The sequence below is a fragment of the Schistocerca serialis genome, chromosome 3 (assembly GCF_023864345.2).
Source record: "Schistocerca serialis cubense isolate TAMUIC-IGC-003099 chromosome 3, iqSchSeri2.2, whole genome shotgun sequence".
Taxonomy (NCBI): Eukaryota; Metazoa; Arthropoda; class Insecta; order Orthoptera; family Acrididae; genus Schistocerca; species Schistocerca serialis.
This window is the reverse complement of record NC_064640.1, coordinates 176,206,827-176,218,971: the sequence shown is the minus strand read 5'-3', so window position 1 is coordinate 176,218,971 and position 12,145 is coordinate 176,206,827. Positions and strand designations below refer to the sequence as shown.

Genomic DNA, 12,145 nt, shown 5'->3' with positions numbered 1-12,145 from the left:
TCAGGGTTCGAAATTCTTCTAAATGGCTCGTCATCAAAGAGTTGATTTTAAATGAGAGTCAAACACTATGTGATTTAATAAATTCATGGTACATTCTTGCACATAGCTCAACTTACGTAAAAGGATATTTACTTCGAAAGTGACGCTTTTCAAACCACCATTCGCAATATTTTCCCGTGACCAGTTAGAAATAGGTTTGTTTCAGCAGTTGCCAGAGAGCACAGATAACAGACGACAACGTGCTTGGGTAGCTATCATGAGTTAGGAAGCCCATATGTACATACGTGTAAAACCTTGAAAGATCATACATTATGTCATAAAAGAAACAAGACATCAGAGGATACCGCAAGAGCATCAGAATTTTGTGAACCATATTAAAATGTGCACATTTAAAGTGTATTCTTAAAGGGCACATTCGTATGTCCAGATTCGCAATGAAATAGACCTCGACCTGATATTAAGCTTTTCAGTGTGGTTTTTGGGATGTAAATTTTCTTCGAGCACCAGTACTGTATTATATCTTGTTTGGGTCTTTATTACGGCATAATGCCATACGTGCTAGAAAATGAAAACGTTCACTTGAAATGCAGCGAACAGTTGAAACTAGCCAGTACTGTGGAATTAAACATTTCGTTTCAAATACATTGACTGCCTCTGTGGAAAAGGTTAACAAAAGCCTTTATTTCTATAGCAAACAGACAAAAATAACTTCTTTGTTCCGCAAGGCGATTAATGCTTGACTGTCAGAAAGGTGGAAATAAAATAAAATCTGAAACTAATAACATAATTCAGCCTTCCATAATTATGTGAATGTATTTTAATTTACTTGATAGCTCCCAGCCACAGCACAGATATCCATTTCATTTTCATTCGACGAAGGGAAAACAGCAAAATCACTAAATGTAAACACGGGTCATGTGGAGACTATGCACTATAGCTCAGACTGCTCTGTGCATCAGCCCTGGATCTACGACATGTGCGAACCAGGTCAATATTAAAAATAATTGAATTTACAAAATATGTTCATCTTATAGTGCATATCTCTTTGAAAAGTCTGAAACATAAAACACATGTATTCGAGGAAATGCAAGACATATTAAGTAAGCCGAAGTGCAGTGCCACGCCTCTTCATAAAGCATTTTTTCACCGCATGTCCAAACTATATTCCAGAGAGTGGAAATTGGAATTTCCTGTGGTGCCTCTCCTGCTCCCAGTCGGCTGGTTTGATAGCCTGCCCCCTCTTTACAAAAATCTCACAATTAATAGCGGATGGGATTATTTGTAATTGAGAGAACAAGAACTCTTCAGAAAATGTGAACTCTTTATTGCCTAATAGCTAATAATTTTCTGTTTTGTGTGACATAAACTTAAATATAGGATATATAAAACCAATACTGACAAAAGATAAGCAAGAAATTACACATTTCTTCAAACCTTAGTTCCTAGCATTTTTTTCTCTCTAATCTTGCTACAGCTTTTCATGGCGTACTTTCCTTTCTGTGAAAGGATCTATTACCTCATCAAAGTTCGTTAAACATTTCGCTACATGAAAAATCGAAATATGGTTATCTAATACTGAAAAAGCTGTAAATACAAATAATACCCAAGACTGGTGTGGTTTCTCGATCTGATTATGTCTATTTTGTCACTGTCTGCTAGATAAAACAAAATAGGCCTTTCTAATATGGCAGCAATTTTGTAACACACCAAATAAACGAGACTGTTTTGGCACAAATGGCCATTTTTATAACACGACAGAATCTAATCCAATTAAGTACCAATATCAAATGCCTATTAGGCCTACTACAAGCAAAAAGCGTTATGTTAAGAAATAGTTTCACATTTCATTCATACCCACCAGCTTCTCAAGCATGAGATCGAAAAGTAGTATTACGAAATTTTTATATAAATTTGGAATCGTCTTATTCTTCCATAATTTGTGTGATATCCCCATTTCTTCTCCTTCCTCGTTCTAACAAACAATCTTGTCATCACCAATTCTGTAGCTATTGCTGCCACTGTCAAAATTTGTTCGCCGATTAACTTCACTAACCCTGCCAGAATCACAGGTTTCATTATCCCACGATTATTTTCCGGTTAGGCATTATTACGTGTTCGAACAATACATTTTCCACGTTACTTCCAGAATAGAACTTACGCGGCTGCTAGCCTGGGACTGTACTACTGGTCCTTACTAGTGTAGCACTCTGGCCAAAAATTTTCTGTCAAAATTTTGTTTTCTTGGATACACCAAGAAGATAATATGTAATCTTTCTCACCTGTTATTCCTGTCTGTCGTTTATTTCCAATCTGGTAGTCTGAATCTATGGATTTCACTAGTAATTATAACAACATTGATTATTCGCAAACTCAATCAACCACATAATCAGACAGCAATTGGCATTCATCCGTTCGGCTTTACTCCCTCAGCTCATATAACCTCATCCTCTTTTGTCTGCGGAAAGTTTATTTCTAGATCCTACGAGGATTCTTCTGACAGAGACAAGGTGTACACTAATGCATGCAGACAAAAGTCAACTTATGATTCATTCAGAAATTAACTTAAAATGTGTTCAAAAATGTTCATAAACCAACAGGGAAGCGTTTCAAAATGATGTGAATAATCAATAGGCAAACGTGCACTGGATGCTAGGTGCTTTGTGAAACAAGTTGTTTTCCTCAAGAATATGACTTTGGCGCTCCCTTTTCCCAGTAGCATCTAGCTGCTTGCTGTGACTGTTTGCACAGCTAACAGCCACATTCCTGTTGCCAGAAGCGGGAGAATCTACTACTCAAACGTGACTCAACTGTGCATGCACATGAGCCTGCACATAACTGCTAAAACAAATCGAATATAAACAGTTGCGACTTCACGCTCATTGGAGGCAATTTGTTGTTATGAAGCACTGCATTGTCTTCCTAAAGCCTTTGACACATTTTCAATTGGCAGACGCTTGCATGAGCACTGTGTGTCGTTGTTGTATATGACACATTTCCTTTGCAATTAAAGTTATTTTTGTTTTTTCTCTCATTTATGTTTTATTGTTGAAGTATTATTCTGCAGTAGCGAGGTACAGTAATATCCTTTGTTAGAGTATCAGTTCTTACCAGTCAAAAATACAAAGATTTAACTGATAACTAAAAAAATGAAAAATTCTCGGAATCCTAAAAATATCCCGGGTTTTTCCCAGTTTTCTCCCGGATGAAAAAATTCCCAGGTTTTTCCCGGATCTCCCGGGTCGTATACACCATGAGGGTGATGGCTCCTCTCGTGTTTGTGTCTTCTCACCTGATCTTTGGGCTCATTGTTTGGAGAAATTTATTATACACAGTCTCATCCATCAGTAAACAATTCCAGAAATTACTAGTTTTGAGTGAGAGTTCTGGAACCAGTTTAAAATAACTCCAACGTCTTCTAGCAGAAAGCTCTCTTTTCTGTCTTTTCTGTCATTTCCTTTCTGGTTTTATTTTCTTTGTACAAATGCAAACCACACTGGGACCTACATAAACGAGTTCCGCCTCTTTCATAGCCAAGGGCATTTACTGGACATTTCACCAACTTCACAGTCATATACTATAGTGAACTGGCACTGCGGTGCAATTCTGTGGAGGCCATTTGTGTCGATTCCCTTAATTTGGACCGAGGCTCAACAAACTTGGTCCAGATGGACTCCAGCCAAACTGACCACCTGTGTGAGGTGCCCGTAAGATTTCACCAAATGTATTTTTTTCCTAATTGACACAACAAATTTTGTCATCAGCAGCTCAGTTAATCACGTGTTTTTCCCGGTTTTCTCCCGGATGAAAAAATTCCCAGGTTTTTCCCGGATCTCCCGGGTCATATACACCATGAGGGTGATGGCTCCTCTCATGTTTGTGTCTTTGGTGGTGAAATATTACTAAACGAAGTATTTTTCTTACTCTTCACTGACACTTCATTACAAATCTGCTGCTGTGTAAACTAAATCAAATAAATATTTTATTTTTTTCTTATTACATCTAAAAACTTACAGAGTAGTAGTTTACTTATGATTATTTATTTAGTTATGATTATGTTATGGCAACTGAAAAGTAAAGATAAAATCTGTGGCACAAGCTCATGACCGGGCTGTTGGCCTCACCGCAGGTACACTGCAGCCTTTCTTCACCATGTTTCTAGGAGGGGGAAGGTGGTAGGTTCATCACACCAACTGCCTTTTACCTCTGAGAAAGATCCCCTGTACTCACTTCATAGCAGGCTGAGTGGACTGGATTCTGTCCTGGTGAAACAGGAATGAGGAAAAAGGAGGAAATCCATGGGGCACATTCCAGTGAGTGTAGAGGTTGAGACCCCAACAGGGGGAAGTGAGACGCATTCCAGCTGGCAATCCCATCCAGGGGTGGGTATCAGGAGGGAGACATCCCTCATTTTCAAAGAGGACAGGGTACACAGAATGGTCAGGGAATCATAAAATGGTGATTACATAAGTAACCAGGAATTGGCTGTGTCGTATTTGGAGAGTGGAAATCCCTGCTTCTGTGAGGAAACTGTCTAAGTGACTTGTGCGAAAGGCACCAATAGCCAGATGTACACCACAGTGATGAACAGGGTCAAGTAGTTTCAGAGTGGAAGAAGCCACCGAGCCATAAACCTGACTACCATAATCTTGTCTGGACAAAACCACAGCACAGTACAGATGGAGAAGAGTAACACAGTCCACATGCAGAGATGTATGGGCCAGGAGGCGGAGAGCATTAAGCTTCCGCATGCATGTAGTCTTCAAGTGGTGAATATGGGGCAGCCATGTCAGCTTTTTATCAAAAATAAGGCCCAAGAAATGAGACTGTGCTACAAAATCTAGGTACTGGTTGCCTAAATACAGTTATGTACTGTGGGTTGACAGCAAAAATGCACAATCCCCATTTTGAGTGAGGAAATTAGAAGCCATGGGAGAGGGCCCATGCAGTAGCCCATCAGATGGCACCTTGGAGCTGGCATTCAGCAGATGCTACCAAGTAGGAGCTACAATAGATGCAAAGACCATCTACATACAATGCCAGGGTAACCAGAGGTCCAATGGAGGTTACAAGGCCATTGATGGCAGTGAGGAAGAGAGTGACACTCAACACAGAACCCTGTGGTATACCAATCTCCTGAACCTGAGGGGTGCTGAGTGAATTGCCAGTTCGAAACTGGAAGAGCCAGTGGGATAAAATCTCACAGATAAAAATTGGAAGGTGGCTGTGAAAGCCCCAGTCATGGAGGGTAACTAAAATGTGATCTTATGCAAGTCAAAGAAGACTGCAATAAGATGTTGGCAGTTAGTAAAAGCCACATGACCTTTACCTTCTATGGGATGGTATCTCCCTCCAAAGCCAGAATTAAGGCACCAGTATCAGTGCAGTGGTCTTTATGAACCTCCTGCACACATTGAATAAAGTGAATGCTGCGTCACTCCAGATTAGCCCAAAGCTGCTCATCAGTTTGCAGGATGAGGTCCCAATGAAAAATCACTCCCTGGACCATATTCAGTGACTGGTGAGGGGTAATAGACATCAGGACATTGCCAAGACAATCACAAGCATGAAGAGCTGCAGATTGGGTGGCAGAAGAAGCTTTGATCAACAGGAAGCTTGACCACATCTTACTGAGAGACTCCACTTCATCAAACCTGTCCTTGATGTTCTCCACAAATAACAATGTCTTTGTGGCAGTGAATGTGTTCCCATCTGTCCTAGTAAAAACCAGGTAGTGGGGAAATTTTTTCATCCCAAGACGGTGAGCCTGGCCCTCCTCCCATGGGGTAGCCGGGGATGGGAAGGCTGCAGGGTCATACAAAGCCCAATTCAATAAACATTTACCACTCCGAGAGACAGCCATTAGAGAAAGGCCAGATTTTTGCAGCTTGATATGCTTCATGCACGAAATATCTGTCCTGATACCACCCCCTCCTATCAGGGGCTCTCCCCATGGGTCCCACCCAGCCACAGCAAGTGCTGCCTGGCACAGTAGCCATTGCCAGGAGCTCCAATGCTCCAGGAAGACAAGCAACCACTCCTTGGCATACGCAGGGAGGAAACAGCTCAGGTATCAGTAGTGTGATCTCTGTGTTGTCAGGAGGTTCAGCCAGATGGGTATATAACAGCCTCACCACACAGACTGGCTATATGTGCTGCTGACCTAATGGGGTGGAGGGGGGGCTACAGCAGGGAAGGAAGGGGGAGAGAGCAATTCACTCCATAGACACTGGGGAGGGTGTCCCTCCCCAAATGGATCACACTAAAGACAGAAAGGAAACACATAGGAAAACAAAATTGCAAAGAATACAGGGAACCAGGCGGGCAGCCAGGGTGACATAAATCATAATACCAAGAGAGCGGAAGGAGGAGGCAGTGTGGTAGGAGCAAGGATATGGAGGAAGGAACACAGTGAAGGAAATGCAGCCAGGGAAGGACAAATGTGCTGCAATATCTGAGAGCCTCATGTGTGCCATGCACGAACTCACGAAAGAACTGTGAGCCCTGTGGTGTGTGTGTGTGTGTGTGTGTGTGTGTGTGTGTGTGTGTGTGTGGGGATTGGGGGGGGGGGCGGGGGTACTGGAGAGAAGACAAATATTTAATTACATTAATTACATAGTCCCCTAAATACAATTTTCACAGGACACAAAGGGCATTATAAATACAAAAAATTACAACTATGCATAAACACATTCTAGCAACATTATATTACCTGGAGTCCCCAATGTAAGAAACTTGAGGCGCTCAAGTTCATCGACATTACCTGCGGGTGGTTCTGGAAAGAAAAATAACAACAACATGTGTTTAATCAAGTTCAGAAAGTGTAGAAATAGTTTTAAAATATTTTAATCTACATTTTGAATTATTCTGACTTTTAATTATTTAACTCCATGTTAAATATCTTTCTATGAAGACTGAAACAACTGGACAATAAATATAAACAACTTACCCTACACACTTATTAACAGCTGCAAATGTTTTGTACATGCAAGAATAGTTTCATCGCTTAAAATTGATCTCATTTAACAAATGTATCAACATCACCAGAATTTCGTATTACAACTACCTTAGTGAAGAAGAGATACTGTTCCTGAGCATGTATTTACCACATCACACATAATGACTGATCAAATGTATCCAGACACCTATTTGTGGACATTCATAAATGGTGTATGCACCCTTCACCTTTGTGATGACTAACTCTGCTGGGGACATTTTTAATAATGTGTCTGAATGTCTGTGGAGCAATGGTAACCCATTCTTCCTCCTGAGTCAAAACCTGAGAAGGTAATGATGTTGGTTGGATGTTGGGTTCCAGTGCACGTCAACGTTGTAACTCACCCCCGAGGTATCTTTTGAATGTTTAAATAGCAAATTTGCATGTTTTATAATGAAGATAAAAGCCATAAAATTACCTTTGATGAGCATATGGACTCAAGTGTTCAAGGAGACTGCTCTGATGTCTCTCTCATGGCATAACGGTCAGAACAGTGGAGTGGTAAACAAAGTACTGAGTTGAAAGCTACATGTACCAATTTTTTTATTGTTTATATGAATTTTCTATAATGAAAGAGACAGTAAAAGGTTGGATAATGTTTACCCAAATTAAGAAAATGAGTATGAGGGTAAGAAACAGCTGGCCTTACTACATATTAACTTCACTTTAATTTGAATATTTTTCTTCAAACAGTTGAAGTCATGAAAGATATGATGCCTTATGTTAGAGAAAAGATTCAACCACAAAAGCATAATTATTCTCAAAATGTAGAACCAAATGTGAAATCATTACTACTTCACTATAAGAAATGTTACAAATTCATACAGCTACACCTAATAGTTATTAACCCCCAAGTGTTTGGAATTAGGGATTACATTTTCCCTATAAATTAACTATAAAATACTTCAATCAATCGCGAACAAGTAAGGATGTTACAAGTACTTGTGTGCCTATAAACAGCCATCCTTTGGTGGAAAAAAGGTCTCCAACATCGGGTTTGTAATAGTAGTCAGGTTTTTATCACATAAGGTTGATATCTTGGACACAAATTTGGGGGCACTATGTATCATGTGGATGCCACTGTGATTATTTACAAACAAATTACTACACTAACTGCCCCTAAAAGAAAAAAAAAAGAAGGGGAAGGCAAGTAAGAAGATGGAGAGATGACTGCCAATCAAGTGATGAACCACCTTGGCAGCAACAGCACAGGACACAGAGCAGTGGATGGACCTTTGAAAAATGATGGGACACTAACTGCTGGTAACAAACATAGAGTCCTGGGCTAAACTTTAATCATTAACCTTCAGTTAACTATATTATGCTCGTTGTGCTGACTGTGCATGGATGACGGTAACTGAAATGCTGCCAAGGTGGTTCTGATTCATATCAGACATAGTATATTAAAGTGTTTAGGGCAATTTTCTTCAGTCACATGGCCTGTCCTCCAGTGTGAGCCAGCAAGATTCAGAAGGCACCTGCAGTATTGAGATAAAGTGACTTGCCATCTGTGTGCTTCACCTATCTGACATATTTATGAGTTTTTATGTATCCTGGATCCACACAACAATGATTAAGTGGCAGTGACATTTATTGTGAACATTAAACAAGTTTCTCTCAAAGATGTCTATTGAAATGGAAGTTGCCGAGGCATTTGGAGCTGTGAATTAAATAACCATTCGTGCAATGGTTGGAACCTCAGAATGTCAAGTATGTATGCCTAGACTTGAGCTCTTGACCCAACAAAGGCATGGTATTCAGGACACATCAACTACAGCCAGACACACATTACAAATATGTCTGGTGCAGCTATTTTCAGCACACAATTCTTTTTCCTTTTGTTTAGGAATTCAATTTTGGACACATACATGTTACAACGGTTCATATTCTCAAAATTGACATTCGATAATTATGCCAAAAAACCATTCACCATGTTTTACTGCCATTGTTACTACTCACTGAGTATGCAAAAAGACAACACAAACACAGCACAAAAACCACAGTGCCTTGGAATACGTTCAAACCAGCAATCTCCGTCTTACCACCTTAGTCCCATCTGCAACGGGAGGTACACCACACATACTTTTCCTCTTTATTTAGACATCCATTTCTTAAAGATACTGGCCTCTGGCACATGCCTGCTATGGACACTAATTACTTGATTTAAATTTACAGTGCATCTATAAATTATTTGTTAAAAATTAAAGCAAGTTTCTTAAGTACTAGTTTACAAATGTTTATTCAGGGACAAAAACACACATGCATGGAAGAGCACAAACTCGAGACCAGATCATCAGTTTCATTGGTGGGATTTGAATCCATGTCCTCTATAAACGTGCCTTAATTTCTTGGTCCATTTGGCCTTCACAAGCCAGAGAGACACTGGACAAGACATTAGAGCCATGAAAACATTTCATTTTCTTTATTTGTTCTTTTGCTCCCTTTTCTGTCACTGAGAGCCAGTGAAAGATCACTTGGCAACAGAAGAGTATCAAACTTGAGATAATAAAATATGAGTTAATTTTCATTTTAAGCTTTCCTTTAAGTTATCTTTTAATTGAAATAAATTTCTTTTAAATGTGTTTTGTAAATATTGCATCTCTCTTTCATTTGCTCTCTGCCTACATACTTAAACTAAGGGACATTTTTTAAAGCTATCTTTTATTCTTTCAAATTAATCTCTCTCTTGCCATCTATTGCTACCCCCTGCAACCTCCCAATAATATGTAAAAGATTTCCTCTACTATTTATTCATCTGTAACTTCCCCTCCCACCTCTTTCTCTCACTTCAATGAGCTACAGGCTGAGATTGGTAGGCTAGGCTAGCTGGAAGCCTCCATTTGCATACAGCCATTAATAATGGGAATCCACTTTGGTCAGCTCTTCTCCACTTGATGTGACAGTTTCCCATGATTTTATGAGGGCTTTTTTTTCTTTTTTCTTTTTCTTTTTTCTTTTTCTTTCGATGGTGAGAGAGTTACTTGAGGTTTTATCAGAATGCAGCATGTTGTAGAATAGTACTTTCACGGGTGCTGGAAGCTAGACTAGCATAAAAGCCCGTGGGTGAAGCAAGCTGCCAAACAAACTGTAGTTACAGTGGTGACTAATGAAAATGAATTGATCTTAAGAATTTCAGGGATCAATGGGAACTCGTGGGATTGAAAAGTTGGTTGCTGTTCCTTGTCAGGGATAGAAGGAAGTCTCAGCAACCAAACGAATGCAGATTTATTTTGGCAGTATATCAGTTTATCAAAACTGACATATGTGATGTATAGGGATTGGTCACACTAATTTTAGGTATGGAAAGACTACAAGATTAAGTTCTGTTTTAGTGTATGGGAAGTAGTTTCATCACCAGTATCCAATATCTGAAGGCAAGTGTTGTGATTTAGTGCAGAAGCAATTGACTTTATGGTAGCTTCTGGTGACAAAGTGATTTTGTTCTTGGAAGTATACTGTAAGGAGGCAGAAGATGATGGTGTACTTATGCAAAGGCAGCCCTGCAGAACAAATAACTAACTATGGGAGTTAATGGCCATTACAAGGTTTGTTAAACTGGGAATAAACCACATTATTTTGTTTGCCTTGCTTCTTTATTTTGCTGAAATTTCTGATGATACTGCAGGATGCTAGTTTGGGGTTAAGCAATATATATTTCTGTTTAATTTTATGATTTTTCAATTACTTTTTTACATTTGTCTTTGCTGATGTCACCTGGGAGATTGGTAGTTTTCATGTTTACTTGTCATTCTGGTTTTGAACTAGTTGTCTACCCAATTTTTCTTTTTTTTTCAGTTAAAAAAGAGCTGGTGAGTTTGGCGAGTTTCTTCTGCAAACAAATAAATGTGCTCAAGGCATTTTTACTTCCATACAGTAGTCCACAGATTTTATGACTGTTTTGGGACATGCTGAATGCCTCAAGGGTTAAGATCAAACTAAGAGCGTTATCTTATTTTGCAAACTGCCATATAACCTAGCAGTTGTTCCAGCATGATTTGCATGTAAGGTGAGACATTGGGTTATCTGATTTACAGCTCTGGGTTCAGGAATGTTGTTCCATGGAGAAAACGGAACTACTCTCATCTTTTATATCACAAATGATCTACATTAGCTATCACTATGGAAATGGCAGAATATGAAATACTACTGGTAATGTGATCACTACCTGAAGGAATGGCTGTATTTGCTATGGGTTCAAAGCTCACTAGAGGACTATTATTTTGCATCCACATTTTTCATCTTCTTTAAATTGCAGACCAAAAATTGTCTTAAGAAAACCTCTGCATCATATGTCTTCTCATAACCTTTATACAGTATGTTTTAGATCTGAAGGTGAAGAACTAATGAAATTCCTGAATTACATACTCATTAAAAGCAGCATTTTCCTACTTCAGTCTACAGCATTCAAAATTATTGGTGAATACATAATTTGATTAAATTTTTGATCATTTGTCCAATCACAAAACATCTGACAGGTAGTGAAGCAAGTTTTAATGCACATATGTGCAGTTGCATGAGTAGTATTAATAATAATAATAATAATAATAATAATAATAATAGTGTTCATTGGTGTTAATACTAATCGCATATACATATCCTGTAAACTAACTTGTACCACATCATTTCGATAAAAGAATCATTCACATCATCTTTGGAACATGAAACTAACTAACTTGCCCTTAATAAACTCTTCATCTGAGCAGTAGCATCTCTGAAGTCATGTATCTCACAGCTTTTGTATCTAGCTGCATAGCAGAATTGCTCTGAGCACACACTAAATTAAACCCCATGTGTTAAAAATGAGACTGACAGAACGTGCAAAATGAGTAAGCAGGAACAGTTTCGGGACAAACGCAAGGCTGTAGAACCACGCATGACTGGGAGGAAGATAGATGCTGCATATAGGAAAATTAGAAAGACCTGAAAAGGAAAGAGAAGCAGCTATATGAATATCAAGAGCTTGTATGCACGCCATTGCTACCCAAAGAAGGAAAAACTGAAATCTGGGAGAAACATATAGAAGCACTGTACAAGGGAAATTAACTTTAAAACAATATCATGCAATGGGAGATATAATGTGAGAAGACTTCAACGGACCACTGAAAGACGAGTCAATACAAGGCCTCTGGAATAGATGATATTTCCTCAGAA

The 12,145-nt window shown here is 39.0% G+C and overlaps 1 protein-coding gene across 5 annotated transcripts in view; it reads right to left on the bottom strand.

Annotated features, from left to right (window-relative positions):
• Positions 1-12,145, bottom strand: part of LOC126469889 (uncharacterized) — a 425,616-nt gene that overhangs the window by 84,615 nt on the left and 328,856 nt on the right. For all 5 annotated transcript variants that reach the window (XM_050097228.1, XM_050097232.1, XM_050097229.1 and 2 more), the window contains one exon: positions 6,710-6,772. In XM_050097228.1, coding sequence (XP_049953185.1) covers positions 6,710-6,772 — 63 coding nt within the window. The remainder of the gene's footprint in view (positions 1-6,709; positions 6,773-12,145) is intronic.